Source organism: Oryzias latipes, chromosome 19 (assembly GCF_053564925.1).
Source record: "Oryzias latipes strain Hd-rR chromosome 19, Olatipes_Hd-rR_3.1".
In the NCBI taxonomy this organism is placed as follows: Eukaryota; Metazoa; Chordata; class Actinopteri; order Beloniformes; family Adrianichthyidae; genus Oryzias; species Oryzias latipes.
In genome coordinates this window covers 281,708-301,605 of record NC_136255.1, presented here as the reverse complement: position 1 = coordinate 301,605, position 19,898 = coordinate 281,708, and the positions used below count along the sequence as shown (strand labels likewise).

Sequence of the window (19,898 nt, the reverse complement as noted above, 5' to 3'; positions counted from 1 at the left end):
TGTTATAAATATGGCCCGACCAGGCTCTGCCATGTTGGAAGTTTGGCGGGGCCCAGCGCCCAGGGGCAAGGACCAGGACCCACCCCCCAGGGACACGAACACCCCCGGCTCAGGTGTAATATGAACCCCCCCACCGTGCGGAGAGAACACCGCCGGGCCCAGGGAGCCGGCACCCATGGGACACGGCCGCCATCGCCAAGGGGCCCGCACCCCCCACCAGGGAAGGGGTAGGGGACAGATGGACCCAGGTCCCACCTTCCTTGTAAAATGTGTGTGCGTGTATGGGTGTTTGTGAGCATGTGTGTGTGTTTATGTTTGAATGTATATATTGAAGGGGGAGGGGTGTGTGTACTAAGGGGGGTGCAGTTAAAATTGGCGAGTAGGGCACTAAGGGGACATCTCCTGATTACTCACAGTGATGTCCCCTCACCCTCCACACCAAGGGGCCCTAAATGTCTAAGGTGCGGTTAAAATTGGCGGGTAGGGTGCCAGGAGGACATCTGCTGCTTGCTTGCAGTGATGTCCAAGCACCCCCCCTACCAAGGACCCTACATGTCTAAGGTGCAAATAAAACCGAAAGAGGGGGGGCCCACTCCATACGGCAACCATAGGAGGGGGGCCACTCCCAAGTAGCCCCCCCCCAAGGCGCATCGCAGGCTAGACCCCCCACCCCCTCACCCTAATATGAGGTTATATAAGGAAGGGGGTAAGTTGGGGACAGCTGGTAGACTGTCCCCCGGTGGTCAAACAGCCGTCCCCCAGCCCACCCCCAGCAAAGGGGCCAGGGCCACCCAGCCCAGGGGCCCACCCCCGGAGGCACCGACACCCCAGGCCCGGCACCACCCACCCCACACAGAGAGAGAGGAGCCAGAAAGCGTCGCCCCCCCCCCCCGGAGCAAGCCCAGGCCCCCACCCCCAGACGCCGGCCCTAGAAGAGCTCTGGTCAGGCCTCGACGGGACCGAGGAGGCCAACCGGCCGAGGCAACCACTGATTGCCTCAGCGGAGACCCCGACCCGCTAGCCCCCCCGACCCGTACTAATAATGGGCCCCCCCTCCCCCCCAGAACGCCCCCCCACAGGACAGGGCCGACAAGCCCCCCACCCCACCCCACCCCAGACCCCGCAGCCGAAGCGGGTGACACCCAGAGCGACCGGGGGCCCCGAGAGGGTTGTCCCGTCCCGCCCCAGAGCCAGGGAAGGGCCGATCCCAGCCCCAGGTGCAGATGGGCAGCCCATCCGGCGCCGCTGGGCCCCCCCCACCCGAGCAGGGCCCCCCGCCAACCCCCCCCAGCACAGGCAAAGGGACCACCACCACGCACCCCCACACCCAAGCCCAGAGGACCACGCAGCGCCCCAGCCCGCCCCACCCAGGCACCGGACCCGACCCCCCGACCAACGGAGCCCCCCACCGCCCCCGCCAGGCACCGGAAGCCCCGACCCCCACCCCAAACCACGGCAGAAGGGCAAGGAGCAGCGACGACCAAGCCCTCCACCCCCTAAGTCATGGAGTCAACCACAGGAGACCAGAGAGACTGAATTCTTTCAAAGTTACTTGAGCTTTGGGCTGACATTTTTTCCAAGCTGATATGATCAAACAGCAGATTTCTGTGTTGACTTATGTTTATATTTTTCTTGTTTTTCCAATTTATTAAAATAGTTTTTTTGGCAATACAAAGAGTTATGAAAATGATAGATGCTAATCCTTCTTCTATATCGATGGCACTCATGTCACCAAGCACACAAAGTGACGGTGAGGCAGTGATTGAAACCTTAAGCCAGACTGATAAATCGGCACATACCTGCTGCCAGAGAGCCTGGACAGGAGTGCAGAACCACAGTGCGTGCATGTAGCTGTCGGGTAGATTATTATCACAGTGCTCGCAAGTGTCTGAGTTACTGAGACCCATCTTGAACATCCTCTGTCCAGTGTAGTAAATTCTGTGAAGAGTTTTGAGATGGATTAGCTGCAGATTTGGACTTTTTGTCAGTTTAAAGGTGTTTAGACAAAGTTCTGACCAGAAGCTTTCATCTGTGCTGATGCTCAAATCTGCATCCCATTTTTTTGTTGGAAGGGCAATATTGTTATCTAAATTACATAAAAGTTTGTATATTTTGGAGAGAGTTCTATTCATTGAAAAATTAATCAGAGTGGTAACTACATCTGGTAGCTTTAAATCGTCGTCTTTAATTTTATACTTTTTAGTAATACTTGATTTAAGTTGCTGATATTCCAAGAAGTTATTTATTCCATGTTTGTCTTGAAGTTCCTGGGGGGTTATGAATCTTCTATCAATAATTACATCTTCTTTCTCTTTCGGCTTTTCCCATCAGGGGTCGCCACAGCGAATCATCCTTTTCCACCTCACTCTATCATGAACATCTTCTACCCTAACGTTAGCCAACTTCATGTCCTCTGTTAAGACATCCATGTATCTCCTCTTTGGCCGTCCTCTTGCCCTCCTGCCAGGCAGCTCCATCTCCAACATCCTTCTACCAATATATCCACTATCCCTCCTCTGAACATGTCCAAACCATCTCAGTCTGGCTTCTCTGACTTTGTCGCTAACACAGGCAACGTGAGCCGTCCCTCTGATGTACTCGTTCCTTATCCTGTCTAACCTGGTCACTCCTAAGGAGAACCTCAACATCTTCATCTCCGCTACCTCCATCTCAGCCTCTTGTCTCTGTCTCACTGCTACCGTCTCTAACCCATAGAGCAGAGCTGGTCTCACCACTGTCTTGTACACCTTTCCTTTGAGTCTTGCTGGCACTCTTCTGTCACACAACACTCCTGACACTTTCCTCCAACTGCTCCAACCTGCCTGCACTCGCCTCTTCACCTCTTTTCCACACTCCCCATCACACTGAACTGTTGACCCCAAGTACTTAAACTCCTGCACCTTCTTCACCTCAGTCCCCTGTAACCTAACGCTTCTACCTTGATCCCTCTCGTTCAGACACATGTATTCTGTCTTACTACGACTGACCTTCATACCTCTTCTTTCCAGAGCAAACCTCCACCTCTCTAGCTGTTCCTCCACCTGCTCTCTACTCTCACTGCAAATTACAATGTCATCCGCAAACATCATTGTCCAGGGAGATTCCTGTCTTACCTCGTCTGTCAGCCTGTCCATCAGCATAGCAAACAAAAAAGGACTCAAAGCTGATCCTTGGTGTAGTCCCACCTCCACCTTGAACTCCTCTGTCTGACCTACAGCACATCTCACCACCGTCATACTTCTCTCATACATGTCCTGGACTACTCTGACATACTTCTCTGCCACTCCAGACGACCTCATACAGTACCACAGCTCCTCCCTCGGCACCCTGTCATACGCCTTCTCTAAATCTACGAACACACAATGCAGCTCCTTCTGACCTTCTCTGTACTTTTCCATCAACATTCTCAAAGCAAAAATGGCATCAGTGGTGCTCTTACGGGGCATGAAACCATACTGCTGCTCACAAATCTCCACCTTCTTCCTAAGCCTGGCTTCCACTACTCTTTCCCACAGCTTCATTGTGTGGCTCATCAACTTTATTCCTCTATAGTTGCTGCAGTTCTGCATGTCACCCTTGTTCTTAAAGATCGGGACCAGAACGCTTCTCCTCCATTCCTCAGGCATCTTCTCACTCTCTAAAATCCTATTGAACAACCTTGTTAGAAATTCCACTGCTGTCTCTCCTAAGCACTTCCATACCTCCACAGGTACGTCATCAGGACCAACGGCCTTTCCGCTCTTCATCCTTTTCAGAGCCTTCCTAACCTCATCCTTTCCAATCTCTGTTACTTCCTGCTCCACAACAACCACATCTTCCTCCCTTCTTTCCCTGTCATTTTCCACGTTCATCAGCTCCTCAAAATACTCCTTCCATCTTTTCTGTACACTCTCCTGGGTTGTTAGCACCTTTCCATCTCTGTCCTTAATCACCCTTATCTGTTGCACATCCTTCCCATCTCTGTCTCTCTGTCTGGCTAGCCTGTACAAGTCCTTCTCTCCTTCCTTTGTGTCTAACCTGTCATAAAGCTCATCGTAAGCTTTCTGTTTGGCCTTTGCCACCTCTCTCTTCACTCTACGCTGCGCTTCCTTGTACTCCTGTCTACCTTCCTCAGTCCTTTCTACATCCCACTTCCTTTTAGCCAACCTCTTCCTCTGGACGCATTCCTGTACTTCCTCATTCCACCACCAAGTCTCTTTACCGTCTTTCCTCTTTCCAGATGACACACCTAGCACCTTCCTACCTGTTTCCCTGATAATCTCTGCTGTAGTTTCCCAGTCATCTGGAAGTTCATCCTGACCACCCAGGACCTGCCTCAACTTCTGCCTAAATTCCTCACAAGTTTCTTCATTCTGTAGCTTCCACCACTTGGTCTTCTTTTCTGTTTTCCCTATCTTCTTCTTCCTGACCTCCAGAGTCATCTTACACACCACCATGCGGTGCTGTCTGGCTACACTCTCTCCTACCACCACTTTGCAGTCATTAACCTCTCTCAAATGACCTCGTCTACATAGGATGTAGTCCACCTGAGTACTCCTACCTCCACTTCTGTATGTCACTCTATGTTCCTCTCTCTTCTGGAAGTAAGTGTTGACTACAGCCATTTCCATCCTCTTCGCAAAGTCCACCACCATCTGTCCCTCCAGATTCCTTTCCTTCACACCAAACCTGCCCATCACCTCCTCATCACCTCTGTTGCCCTCACCAACATGCCCATTAAAGTCTGCTCCAATAACAACTCTCTCTCCTCTGGGAAAACTCTCTATGACCTCATCCAACTCACTCCAGAATCTCTCCTTCACTTCTAACTCACAGCCACCCTGTGGCGCATACCCACTGACTACATTCACCATCACCCCTTCAATTTCTAACTTTAGGCTCATCATCCTGTCTGAGACTCTTTTCACCTCTAGAACACTGTTTACAAACTCCCCCTTCAGAATCACTCCTACCCCGTTTCTCTTCCTATCAACACCATGATAGAAAAGTTTGTATCCTCCTCCAATACTACGTGCCTTGCTGCCCTTCCACCTTGTCTCCTGCACACACAGTACATCTACCTTCCTTCTCTCCATCATGTCTGCCAGCTCTCTGCCTTTCCCTGTCATTGTGCCAACGTTAAGAGTCCCTATTCTCAAACCTATGTTCCTGCCTTTTCCCTTCTCTCTCTGGCAACGGACCCTTCTGCCTCCCCTCTTTCTTCGACCAACAGTAGTCAAATTTCCACCGACACCCTGTAGGTTAACAGCATCGGTGGCGGTCGTTGTTAACCCGGGCCTCGACCGATCCGGTATGTCTAAAGTGTTGTGGATGATTCGCATGGTTATTTTGGCAATTTTTACGCCGGATGCCCTTCCTGACGCAACCCTCTCTATTTATCCGGGCTTGGGACCGGCACAGAAGTTACTGGCTTGCAACCCCTGTGGCTAGATTCTATCAATAATTACATGCTCTAGTTGTTTTATGCCCCCTGCTTGCCAAGCTGGGAAGTGAATCATTTTTTTGTTAATAAGGATGTCCGGGTTGTTCCAGATGGGTGTCATTTTGCACGGTTGAATTGATGATTTTGATATTTTGAGAAATTCCCACCAGGCTGTTAAGGTGGCATTTATATTAATGCTTTTGAAACAATCCTGTTTTTTAACTGTTTGGCTAATAAATGGTAGCTGTGACAGGTTGATCTTTCCACATAACACCTGTTCCAAGTCTAACCATGAGTTGGTTTCTGGATTATTTTTTAACCATTTTAAGATATATTGTAATCTATTTGCAAGAAAGTATTTGTGGAAATTAGGTAGTTCTAATCCTCCACAGCTTTTTGCAGATTTTAAAGTTTTTAAACTAATTCTTGCAGGTTTGTTGTTCCATAGAAAGCTTGATATGGATGAGTCTAATGTTTTGAACCATTTTAATGGCGGTTGTGTGGGAATCATTGAGAAGAGATAATTAACTTTGGGTAAGATTTTCATTTTAACCGTGGCTACCTTGCCCATAAGGGACAGAGGCAGGTTGGTCCAGCGTGTTAGATCGTCCTGTATGCTTTTCAGTAATGGGGTGTAGTTTAGCTGCACCAGTTCTGATAGTTTGGGGGAGAAATAGATACCCAGATATTTGATATTTCCTGTTTTAACTGGAATTGTGAGTCTTTGTTCCATATTCCTGTTGAGTGGTAGTAAAAAAGACTTATTCCAATTAATGGAATAGTCTGATATGGAGGAGAATTCATTTATGATCATTGCTGTTTCATTTACAGAATGTAAATTCCTTAAAAACAGTAATATGTCATCCGCATAAAGACTAATTTTATGATGGCTGTGTTTGGTTTTTATTCCTATAATGCTCTCATTCTGTCTTATTGCTGCAGCTAAAGGCTCAATGAATATAGCAAAAAGAGAAGGAGAGAGTGGGCAGCTGTCTGGTTCCTCTTCCAAGAAAAAACCTGTTTGAAGTCTGTTTATTAGTTTTAACTGATGCATTGGGGTTGTGATATAATATTTTGATCCAATTGATGAATGCTTCTCCAAAACCAAACTTATGGAGGGCAGCAATAAGGAACTTCCAATTAACTCTGTCAAAGGCTTTTTCAGCATCCAGCGATAGTACCGTCATTTCCTGGTTTTTAATGGTGGCAAAGTCTATTATATTAACTAGTCTACGGACATTATCATCCGAGTGTCTGCCTTTGATGAATCCAGTCTGGTCGAAGTGAATTATGTGAGGAGTGATTTTTTCTATTCTCTGTGCTAGTGCTTTGCAGATAATTTTTACATCTGCATTGATTAGAGAAATAGGGCGATAGCTTGAAGGACTAGTGGGATCTTTGTCTGGTTTTAGAAGAAGAATTATGTTGGCTGAGTTCATGTTAGGTGGCATTGATTGGCTCTCATTAATAGATGTGACAGTTTTATAAAATGTTGGTGCCAGCTGTTCCCAGAATTTTTTATAAAACTCAGCAGGAAAGCCGTCAGGCCCTGGTGCTTTACCATTGGGCATAAGTAACAGAGCTTCATGAAGTTCAGACGGCGAGAGCGGAGAATCTAAGTTTGTGATTTGATCCTCATTTAGCCTGGGTAGGTTTACATTATTAAGAAATGAGTCAATACTTTGCTCTGACGGATTGAACTGCGGTGTGTACAGGTTTTTATAAAAGTTTTCAAATGCGTTATTAATTTTGACCGGGTCATGGGTGACATTTCCTGTTTGGTCCATAATAGAGGTGATTGATGATTTTTCTCTGTTAATTTTAAGCTGATTAGCCAGAAATTTGCCAGATTTATTAGAGTTTTCAAATCTTTCAAGTCGTAGCCTTTGTATTTGAAATTGTGTTTGTTTATTAATGATGTCATTTAACTGCAGCTTTAAATTTTTCAGATCTCTCAGAATGTGTTCCTGTGCAGAAGCAGCATAAGCAGTCTCCAGGGTTTTGATTTTATTTTCTAATTCTAATAAATCTGCTTTCTCTTTGCGTTTTTTGTGCGTTGAATAAGAAATGATTTTCCCTCTCATGACTGCCTTTGCTGTTTCCCAAAGAACGCACGGTGGGATGTCTGGAGTATTGTTGAAGTCTAAGAAGGTTGCCCACTCTTTTTTAAAGAATTCAAGAAATTCCTGGTCCTTTAACAGAGACGTATTAAACCTCCAGGTTGTACCAGAGGGTGTGGATTTTTCCCTAGAAATGTTTACAGAGACTGGTGCATGATCACTGATAATAATTGGATGGATATTGGAGCTTTGAATATTTTTTAAAAGAGAGTTACTGATTAATAAATAGTCTAAACGGGAGTGTGAATAGTGAACTGGAGAAAAAAAGGTGAACCCTTTAGTGCTTGGGTGACATGAGCGCCAAGCGTCGCAGAGACCCAGATCATTCATGTACTGCTTTAGAATACTTGCAGACTGCCATGTGCGCTGATTTGCTGCTGTGCTGAGTCTGTCAAGTTCAGGGTCCAAAACAAGGTTGAAGTCTCCTCCTATAATGATTGTGGAGTCAGAGTGAACTGAGAGTGAGGTGAAGAATCTGTGAAAGAAGGAAGAGTCGTCAACATTAGGGCCATAAACACTCACTATACAAAAGTCCTTATTCTGAATGGATATATTAATGATTACAAATCTGCCTTCTGGGTCAGTAACTGTATCCTTATGAGTAAAATTAAGATTTTTATTAATTAAAACAGCAACTCCTCGTTGTTTGGAGTTGTAACTGGCAGAGTATATAACTGGAAATTGTAAGCAGCACATAAGGTGATTCAAAGAATTTGATAAATGGGTCTCCTGCAGTAGAGCTATATCTGCTTTTAGACCATCCAGGTGATTTAACACTTTCAGTCTCTTTGGCTCAGAGCCAAGTCCACGCACATTCCAGCTAACGATGTTAAGACTGTTCATAACTGCTCTGACTGAAAAGGTGTAAAGCTAAGTAGTGCTTGTGTACCAGTCCGTGTGCGCGTGCCCGCATTGAGAAGCGCTGTGCGCGTGAACGTTTTCTGGCTATGTGAGCTGCGTGTCGCGTGCGTCCTATGAGAGCCTGTGTGAGGTGATTGCAGTATGTCGGCGTGTGTGTGCGGGATCGCATGTGCACGCCCCTGTGTGCGCTTGTGTGTGCGCGCGCCCGTTCCGTGCATAAATAAATACTTACCGAGGATGAGTTGCTTCCAGGTGATTTACATATGATGAGGGGGGAGAGGGGGGGGGGGGGGGAGTAAAGGAAAGAAAAAAAGAGATAGAAGGGAAAAAGAAAACAACAACAAAACAACAATAGAAACATCAGTGGGACTGAGGTGACGAAGAAAACAAAAGACTGTTTTCCTGCGATCGAGGTGTGGATTATTGATGATCCGGTTTTCCATTCATTGAAGTAAGTTTAGCGGGTTTCTTCTGGGCAGCGCAGATGTTCTCAGCGCGGATCTGAAAGCCTTCAGCACAGCCAGGGGGTGATCTCCGGGTCCCGGAACAGCCGGCCGTCCACGTAAAGTTTGTCAACGGCCACAATCGCTCTCGAACCAGCAGCAAGATGCTTCCTCCTCAGCGGGAACAGGATCTTCCTTCTGCGGAGGATTTCTGCCGGGAACTGGTCATTAACGCTGTAATGCGTGCCTTTGAGTTCCCGTCCTCGGCCCTTCACCAACTCCTTCTGTTTGAAATGTTCGAATTTAGCCACTATAGGACGCGGGCGCTGGTGGTCGGACCTTCTTCCTCCGAGGCGGTGAACCCTGTGGAAAGAGATCTTCTACACCTCCTCCTGGGGGAGCTTCAGGTGGACCTGTAAAAAGGATCTCACGGTGGCCTCGGGGTCTTCTCCTGCCTCCTCTGGAACCCCCGCGACCACTAGATTGTCCCTCATGCTCCTCGACTGAAGATCCAGGAGGGTTTCCTTTATGGATCGGTTCTCCTCGGAGAGACGGGCGGTGTCGTTGCTCAGGGTCTTGACTGTCTCTCTGAGGGCCTGGTTCTCCGCTGCGAGCTCCCGCACCTGCTGCTGGCTGAATTCCAGAGACTCCCGCAGACCTTGAAATTCTCTATGGAGGATCTCCAGCAGATTGAGGCGGCCATCAAAGCTGGAGAGCTTTTTGTCAATCGAATCCAGGATATCGCTCATTCCGCTGCCTGGAGAGGACACAGCCCCGGGAGAGTCCTCAGGCCGTTCACGCTTGGCGGAGGGGGTGGTGGTGGCAGTTCTGGGCTTCACCATGTTGCAGGTATTAAAACACTCGTCAATGAAATTCTCCAGGTCCTCCAGGCTGACAGAAACTTAATACTCTTAACAGGTTATGTTAGTTAGCAGGAACTATTTTAATATGGCGGAAGAATGAAACAAGATCGAAAATGTTTGTTCAAATGCTTACGCGCCGCCAAGTCGACTCACCACACTCGTCTCGCTGGGTCTCGCGATACTACAGCATCACCTCTCCAGACCCACCCATATACCATTTTCTACTACACTTTAGGTTATATACACTATAGCCTATACCATACTTGGGACTATGTAACATAATTATCCATGCACCTAAATTCTACCTGACAACTAAGACTTGCTCAAAAATAAAATTAATTAAACTGTAGCTCGATTACGCAATATGCTTTGTAAATTTCTTTTGATCTTGAGCAGGGGCCTCAAAGTTGCGGCCCGCGGGCTATTTGTGGCCCCCAAGATGATATTTTGCGGCTATTTTTCTAAATACATGCAGTCAGAGCTGAACTTTTTTATTGGCCGCACAGACCCGGAGGAGAGTTACGGTTATGGTTAAGGTTATGGTTACGGTAAGGCGCGCAGTGGCGTATCAACCCCGACCAAACGGTTCTCGTGCGTGGCTGTGACCGCAGCCCACCGCTCCCGCAGGAGATGGGACGCTGAGGAGAATAAATGTCCCACACCTACATGCGTGACAGCTAACGGGGCTTTAACCTTAAACATGTAAGAGCAACAACAAGATTTAGTCTTGAAAATACGTGGAGAAAATGCAACGATAGACGTGTTTGAGATGAACCAGCGCCTCGCCTGGATCGTTGAGGAGACCAGGCCGGGGGGGGGGGGGGGGGGTTGAAGGCTAATCTGCAGCGAGACTGAAGGGGAACAGAAAGTTGGAGTTGTTATTAACATTTAATTTAGTTTTCAAATGCTTCTCCCCCTTAGAATGATCTGTGTTATCATATCTTTTATATTTATTTTAATGTTGTGTAATGTATGTAGCCTTTTTTTAATCAATAGGTATTTTTAAATTATTTCAATTGATCACACAACTACAAAAACCGTAAGGATACATATCCCATAATGCATTTTTCTGTAGTCGTTGGCAGCTTTCAGTCAGTGCAGTACTAAATTTCCAATTTACAGTTTCCAGCTTAGGTTGACGCCTTGCTCCCGCCCCTTTCTCCTGATATTTTTGTGATGATTGACAGGTGATGTTGGAGCAAAAACTAAAACATCCGTCACACACCAGGTGATCTGCGCAGCGTTGTGTCCACCTGGGTGATCTCAAACACGCTTATTGTGCATCTTGGCTGCACCTATTTGGTGCTGCAAACATGAATTTCCATCCGTTTTTGAGCCTTTCTCTGATCTCAGGTATCTGTAATGATTGTTCTGATCTCCAGTGAACAGCGGCTGTTCTCTAACGAACCACAGTTTGAATTTAACTATGAAAATATAGGAGAGGGTCACTGGCTGCTCTACAATAACTTATGACTAGGGTTTAAATGTGCAAAAAGTCATAAGAAAGAAAATCCAAAAATGGTTACTGAATTTTGTTTCTCCTTTACTGATTTGTGGTTTAAAGAGTAAACACAGACTCAAAATTTGGAGCACATTCTCTCTTATCATCCCTAAATTTAAATAAATCCAAGTCCAGTCCAGATTTCCTGACAATCATCTTCATCCACACTGAGGGTCTCAGCTGTTTGGGAGGAAGTGCTGCCAAGTGTCCAGCAGTAAGAAGACAAGACAAGCCGTGTTCAGAAGAACCCATTGATGGAGGTTACAGAACTGTAGAATTGGAGTCTTCTTTAGTGTTTAATAGTTATACCTCAACAGTGTTAACATTTAAATTAGAAAACAGAAGATATAGAATACTAATTAAACAGAAATATATTACTGATTTATTTACTTCTTGATTTTTTTTATTTACCTATTTTATTTTATTTTATTTGAATGAGAATTTTATAAGTACATTTTGTACAGAAAACAGTTAATAATAGAGTATAGTTAATAGTACAGTACAGGGGTGGTGAACACAGCTGCCAAGAGTAGCTCTTGGCCAATGAGTGTGCAGCTCTTTGCGTCTCATCATATTTTCTATATACTGAGCCTCATTTCATAATTTTTTCCCTCTTAAACCACACTCAAACCATCAGAGGTTTCAATAATAAATAATAATAAAATTAATTTCGCAGTGTGTGTGTTTGATGCTGCTCCCGACACACAAGTGACCACCAATCATTTGCGCGGGTTACGCCCAATGTCGGAACACATATATAAAGATTTGATGTGCTGCAGACTGTTACCCTCATGGTCAAAATGGCTTAATTCAGAGTATAAAGATGAACACAGGACGTTTCTGGAAGAACGGGAAGATTCTTACTTTTTTACTGAACAGAATGGCAAGACACGATGTTCATCATTATGAGCTTCTGGAAGCAGTAAAATAGTTCATGGCAGAAAAGAACAAAACGTATCCTGGAGAAAATAAAAAACTCTTCCTGATCAACACAAATTGTCTCTTTATTAACAAGTTAAAGCTTTTCAAAGTGCACATTCAAAGGGGAATCTGTCCCACTTTCCGTCTTTGTGGAGCTCACAGCAGAAAGCTGCAATCCAAATGAATAAAGCGCAGAACGTGAAGCTGTTTGCGCAACTGGACAGAAACTTTACTTGGTTACGTGGTTTGAGGACCTGCAGCAGAAACAACCTCAGATCACTTTTCTCATGGATCCTTTAATGCAGAGATTGAATGCCTGAGATCCCCGCTTGTCACTGATGAGGCAGCGAGAGAACTGGAGATGATTGAGCTGAAATCTCTCTGAAAGAAGCCCCTGTTACACTTTGGAGAACAGAGAAATCCCCGTGTGGAAAAGAGCTGCTCTCAAGCTGCTGTCGATGTTCTCCTCAATATGCGTCTGCCAGTCCCTGTTTATTATTTTGAAACACGTGAAATCAAGGCATCAGTCCGTTCTGACTGACACTCACGTACAGGTACCGTTCAGAGAGGCTACGACTGGCCTTGGGGTTAGCCCTGCCTTCAGCCCCTAAGACTCATGGGAAGTGCTGCGTTTTGGTTATGCCTGTATCCACAGAGAGGGAGGTCCCAAATATTAGAGTTTCCAACAACCAACATTGTGTTTTATCATGCTCAGCCTGTTTCCCATTGTCTATCCCCATCAGCCAAGGGGTGGGGGTGGGCGGGTGAAAGGGGTGGGGGGTTGTGTGTAGGTCTGGGGAGGGGGCTCTATTTTAATTTTGTGCTTGTTTTATATTATCAATTTAATTTATTTTGTCAGACGAGGTAAGACAGGAATCTCCCTGGACAATGATGTTTGCGGATGACATTGTAATTTGCAGTGAGAGTAGAGAGCAGGTGGAGGAACAGCTAGAGAGGTGGAGGTTTGCTCTGGAAAGAAGAGGCATGAAGGTCAGTCGTAGTAAGACAGAATACATGTGTCTGAACGAGAGGGATCAAGGTAGAAGCGTTAGGTTACAGGGGACTGAGGTGAAGAAGGTGCAGGAGTTTAAGTACTTGGGGTCAACAGTTCAGTGTGATGGGGAGTGTGGAAAAGAGGTGAAGAGGCGAGTGCAGGCAGGTTGGAGCGGGTGGAGGAAAGTGTCAGGAGTGTTGTGTGACAGAAGAGTGTCAGCAAGACCCAAAGGAAAGGTGTACAAGACAGTGGTGAGACCAGCTCTGCTCTATGGGTTAGAGACGGTAGCAGTGAGACAGAGACAAGAGGCTGAGATGGAGGTAGCGGAGATGAAGATGTTGAGGTTCTCCTTAGGAGTGACCAGGTTAGACAGGATAAGGAACGAGTACATCAGAGGGACGGCTCATGTTGCCTGTGTTAGCGACAAAGTCAGAGAAGCCAGACTGAGATGGTTTGGACATGTTCAGAGGAGGGATAGTGGATATATTGGTAGAAGGATGTTGGAGATGGAGCTGCCTGGCAGGAGGGCAAGAGGACGGCCAAAGAGGAGATACATGGATGTCTTAACAGAGGACATGAAGTTGGCTAATGTTAGGGTAGAAGATGTCCATGATAGAGTGAGGTGGAAAAGGATGATTCGCTGTGGCGACCCCTGATGGGAAAAGCCGAAAGAGAAAGAAGAAGAATTTAATTTATTTTGTTTTAGTGTGAGGCAGTTTGTGTTATGTTTTTCTAGGATAAGTGCTTCTGGTATATAAATAAAGTTTGTGTGTTCAAGTTAAAAACTAAGCCTGTTTCTACTTCTCGTCCCCACCTCTCTAACCCCCATTTATGAGGTTTCTCAGACAAAGATAGGTGGAAATGAAATTTTGTCTTGAATGGCACCATCAGTTATCCACTGCATGACACTCTTTGGGTGGTAGGTACACAGAGAAAGTGTCTTGCAGTTTTTGTAACCATAGCTTGAGGGTCCACAGTTTATTTTTCGTTGCATCATCACCGAACACACTTAAGGCGTCCTGGAAGTGACTTACTATCAGCAATTTCAGAAGGCAATTTTGAGATATCGCATCACAGACTGCAGGGAGCTTTGTCTGTCGCCCAATAGCTTCTCACACTGGGCATTTGTATTAAGCCCATGTGCATAACCATGCAGAGAATCTGCTTTCTTTGTTTACTGATGTTCCTTCTTTGTGTTGCTGTACAGGTTTGTTGATTATGCAGCGTCCTTTAGCATTTTACCAGTGATAAACTATTTGAAATGCATGTATAGTCTTCAGTCACTTCTATTCTCTATGCCTTTCCCAACACTTGCAATTAAAATAACAAAAGGAGCTTGATGTTTCTTCCTCCATCTGTATTCTTTACTTATTCCGATGTCCTTCAATGACTCATTTCTGAACTCTTGCACAAAAAAGGTTCCACTTGTACTTACTTGTCTGGGCTTCCACAGCCCCTAGTGGAGTGATAATCCAGGAGGGGCATCAAACTCTAGGCCTTGAGGGCTCGCCTCTTGGCCTCTTGCTGGTTTTCCAGAAATCCTGCCTAATCTGCTTATTACCTGGATCAGGTATGTTTAGCCAATAAGGAGCTTTAATGGCAGGCTGGTAGGAAAACATTTAGGATACCACCACTGAGGCTTGGATTCTTACACCCCTGCAATTTAGGGCAGTAAACATATAACCAAATTATAAACAATGGGTTTTTAGTCAAAGTTTTGATCATGCTGATGATATTTGGGTCTCAAATGTGACACGTACTGTCTCATGGGGTTTATAATCTTTGTTTGAACTTGTAATTTAAAATCAATACATGACATAAAGTTATCTTTTCCAAAACTCAGTGTTTTCACACTGAGTGTAGATGGAGCGTATACTCAGTGCATACGCTCCAACTAAAGTGCCATCACATTACTCCGCTTGGGAAAGTTAACTGTGGTAACTCTTTCGCCCTCTGACCACCTCTCTTTGCTAAGGTAGATACTTCCCAGCTGTTACGACTCTGCAAATGCAGAACCTGCAGTTGTCCCAGAGCAGGAAGTGCCCGGGTGGGCCGGCCTCTCCGAGTGCTGCCAAGCGCCTTTACAGAAACCTGTCAGAGAAACTGCGGGGAAGCACCTCATCCTTTGAAGATGCCTACTTTTTCGGGAAGACAGACAGGCTCCGTAAAGCGTCGGTAAGTGGATTCTGCTCAGCTTCATCTCCATGAAGTCATTATTCTCAAGTCTGAAGTCTTGTTATTTACATGTACTTGCAATAATGGAATTATGCAGCTTTGAGTAAATAAGGCTCTACTTTTTAAAACAGAATTTGAGACATTTTTTTCACTGAAACAATTCTCAGTTTAATGGCACGCTGCTTAATTTGTGATTCTACTAGCTGGGTATGGTTGCACCGTTAGCTTATCATGCAGCTGCTTTGAATTTTTGCAGTTTCTGTTTAGATGAAATTAGTTTAAAGCAATTACAGTTCCCAAATGCTAAAACACACTGTCACGTACGAAGCTTGAGGAAGGACCCAAAATGCAGAGACAGACTGGCACAACGTTCCCAGGCAAAGGGGTCTATTTCTCATTAAGAAAAAGCGCTGCTGAGCAGGGAAACCAAACCAAACCAAACCAAACCAAACCAAACCGAGATGAGAGAAGCCAATCAGTGAAATGACAGTATGGACCGGCACAGAGGAACGCAGGGACAAGACATATATACAAACAGGACTGACGAGACACAGGTGAAAACGATCAGGGGAGATTGGGACCAGGGAAGTAAAACTCAAAACCATGACATGCAGGAAACCTTCAAAATAAAACAGGAAGCAGAAGTCAAATCATGAAAGAAACAAGCAAAAACTAAGGAAAAACACCCAAATAATGACACACACTTTCTCGAGCATTAGACAAATTTCACCAAACACAATTTTTTTTCTAAAATAAAACCCCCCACGTCTTGGTAACATGCACCTATATGGGAGTTAGTGAGGCAGCTGCAGGTCATTGGGTTGTCTGGACCCTTGCAGGGTCGTAGAGAGGAGCAGCTGCATCAGAACGGGGGGCACAGGTTTATCTTCCAGTTCCCTTGAAACACCTCCAGGGATGTCATAAAAGGTGAGGGTACCGTTGTCCTGCATGTGGTAAGCTTGCACCTGGAAGCGACAGTCTTTTGACTTGATCTTAGAGCTAACTCCTCCTTCTCCGCACCCTGCACCTCTTCAGCATCTTCGCTCATTCCCAATGAGAACAATCCACTTCTTTGGTTCTTTTAAATATTCATGTATGTGTGTTTGCACCATTAATGTACATTGTGATTTATAGGGTAGCGAAACATGTGGGAAGGTCACTCTCAGGTGACAGGTGTCTCCATGATTACACTGCGAGCGACGTTTTAAAACATCTACGTCCAAATCCACCAAAGCTCATACGCTTCAATAAACCTATGCAAGGCAATATTAATTGAAATTCGTCAATGTTTATCAAAGTAATGTATATCAGACTGTCTTCCAGAAGTATGAAAAAGTATTTATAATGCTAAAGTAATTTACATACACTTATGACGTACTAGTGATGCCTCGTATGATGCCCAAATATCTCTGCCACAAGATCAGTTAAAGGGTTATTGTTAATGCTTGATCAGCAAGCTCAAGATAATAACAGTAAGTTAAAATAACTCAGAAGCTAAAAACGTATCAGCTACAGCGTTTTGGAGGTTGTACTGTCACTTTTTCTCTTTTAAGCTCTTTTTATATTTTTTTTGGGAAGCTCACGATTTGTTTTTATCCCCGAGCTCAACAGAACTTTGATATTTTATGTATCTGGGTCCCAGTGACATGCGGTGAGATTGATGGCTGGTGAGGCACTGACTCATCTGGAGTCAGATTTACAATGAAAGAACTAAATGTTTCAGCATTCATCCAACGGCAGCTAACAGCTTATAAAAATTCACACAATAACATATTTGTCCTTCAGAGAATATTTTTTTAATGGACATGGACAAAACACTCTTCTTGTGTATGAATTATCCATATATCCTGTAAACAAATTAAAGTATACAGATGTGTTCAGCACACATTTGACCCTCAGTAACTATTTCTGGTATTTTTCCAACTTCAAATGCTGGAGCTTTAATCAGTTATTTATTTATTTATTTGTTCCTTTCATGAAAATTGATGTTCAAATATTTACATGTTTCTCTTACATATTGAACATTTTCATGATTGGAAGGGAGCAGAATTGAAGAACACAATTCTTATAATTATCTGCTCCCTTTTAAACATTACATTTACATTTCTCACACCATCACCTGTGCTCAGATTTCACAATGTACAGTTCCACTACACAGTAAATACATTCCATTCATTTAATACATACATTCCAAAAATTGCATTCAACAGTCAAGTTTGTACAAACTAATTTGTTTAGCTTTATACATGCGTTTAAATTTAATAATATTTTGACAACTTTTGAACTGATTCTCCTGGGAATTCCACATTTTTACCCCTGCTATAGACAAACACTTTTGCTTTAATGTTGTTCGAGCAATCTGTTGTTTGAAATCAAATGATGTCTGTGAAAATGATCATAAACATATAAATTATTTTAGTTTTTTTTTTAACTTACTCCCATGTTAAAACATTTGAAAAACATGTTTGGCCTTACTTTTTGGGTCCATGCTCTGATCCTTCTCCACAAAAAGCTCTATGATCTGTTGGAAAGTTTTCCTTAGTTTCTTTGAGTTTAATGAGTCTCTCCCTCTCAATGGAGACAGACGTCCTCTGTGTGTTCTTTTTCTACGGCACCAGTATAGCCACAAAGCAGCTGTCAGCTCATGTCTGACCCCTGCTGGTAAGGGTTGCCTCACCTCCAGCCTTTTCTGCAGGGCTTCCACCGCACGTCTGTGTTAACATTGAGTCCTGCCGTCAGCCATGAGGCACAGCACTTCAGAGCCTCACCCGGAGTTTCTGATCGCGCAACACTCAAATCCTGCGATTTTAACCTCACAAACTGGGGAAAACATGTGGAGTTGATTGAAATTATATATTTACCACAGATCAGTGAAAAATAATACAGTAATCCCCCGCCCATTCGCGGTTTAATATTCGCGCCCCGCCCATTCGCGGGTGGCTGCAGATGACGTGACGTCACAAGCGTGAGACGCAGAACAGCGCTGATTCCGCGAATTTTGAAAAACGATTTACTCTGTACTGTACTGTAAAGTATAAAGACCCCGAGTTGGACAGAGCTGCGGGCAGCCGGCGCCCCCCTCTTTCTGCCAGTTGCTGGACCACAGCGTATGTCAATCAGCGGTGGGCTGCTGATTGGTGGATTAGAGGGGGCGGGGCCTACCTGGGTGCGCGTTGGCTGAACGTTCTCCTCCGGCTGAGTGTATGAGCAGGCTGCGCTATTTTTGTTCGAGCTGTAACCATTCTGACAAGGTTAATAAAAGCCAATAAACGCCCTGCATAATCTCCAGCTTCTGGAAATGAACACAGGGGGATTACTGTATTTACTTAATTTATCTTTTTCTATTATATCACGATTAAGGCTGTGCCTCATTTGCCCCACCTGACAGCACTTCACTGCTGGGTCCAACATTAAAATAAAACTCTTTTTTGCTTAAAATTTTGAAATTTTTGTGTCCCTTTTAGTCTGAGGGTGTTTTTTTGGTTTGCTCAGTCTCATAATAGGTGACTACTTTTTATAAGTTCTTTGTCAATCGCTTTTTTTCTGACAATCTGTCAATTTAGTCAGACTTTTAATGTGTTTTTTTGTTTTGTTTTTGAATGTATGTTATTATGGAGTATTTTGTGATCAAAAAGTTCTCTTAGTAAAATTTGACTTGATGTGACGTTCCCAAGTCAATCAAAAAGGGGATTTACTTGTGTGAGAGTGTACTGAAGGCTCCGCTGTGATAATAATGAACACATCCTGAAACTTTGTGACATTTTGGAACAGAAAGCGTGTTTGCTGCTTCAAACTCTGCAGGTCAGTGAATGCATCTTTGAGGCAGTGGAGCAGCAGGACTTGGACACCGTGCAGATTCTGCTCTACCAGTTCTCAGCTGAGGAGGTGGACCTGAACACTCCCAACAGTCAGGGTCTGACGCCACTTGACATCGCCATCATGACTAACAACATGCCCATCGCAAAGCTGCTGTTGAAAGCTGGTGGAAAAGAAAGCCCTCACTGTGAGTGTGTGGATGCTTGCCACCAATGCAAATGTGTGCTATCTTAGATGACCCCCCCCTTCCATTGACGTGTTCTCCCTACCATGATAAAGGTGGATAAAGGTGGAAAGATTTCATGTAATCCATGGACACCAGTGAAGATCACAAATCATTGAAGAAAAAAGGTTCAGAGCTCTGACTAGTGGGTCTAGATGACCCAACTCCCAATGTTAAAGTGCCTAGGATAGCACAAGGGTTAAGGTTTTTTCGGTGAAATCAAACAGATATTAGAGGAACAAGCCCTTAGGCAGCAGTAGCCGTGTCTCCATTACACAGATGGGCAAAACTTTGTTGGATTTCTTGAAATTGTTTTCATTAAATTATAATCATGTGAATAAAAAAAAACCCAACTCATGTGATAAGTCATTAAAAACACGGATGTGAACAATACTTTGACAGCAGATACATTCAAATTTCTGCCACGGCAGTAGCGCTCATCATCGTCTATCAAAGGAGTCGTCGGCGTCTTCTTCACCACGAAGCAGCGAGCTCCTTACATGTGAACAAGAAGTGCGTTAACATTGCTATCTACAAAATGTCTACCTGTGCAGAGTTG

At 44.7% G+C, this 19,898-nt stretch overlaps 1 protein-coding gene across 5 annotated transcripts in view; it reads left to right on the top strand.

Moving 5' to 3' along the window:
* The window catches only part of ankfn1a (ankyrin repeat and fibronectin type III domain containing 1a), a 100,435-nt gene that overhangs the window by 33,893 nt on the left and 46,644 nt on the right, over positions 1-19,898 (top strand). For 3 of the 5 annotated variants that reach the window (XM_078937675.1, XM_023949534.2, XM_078937677.1), the window contains 2 exons: positions 15,105-15,300; positions 19,102-19,303. In XM_078937675.1, the coding sequence (XP_078793801.1) occupies positions 15,105-15,300; positions 19,102-19,303 (398 nt within the window). Of the gene's footprint in view, positions 1-15,100; positions 15,301-19,101; positions 19,304-19,898 lie in introns of all 5 variants that reach the window. The other 2 variants (XM_023949535.2, XM_078937678.1) reach the window with 1 other exon arrangement.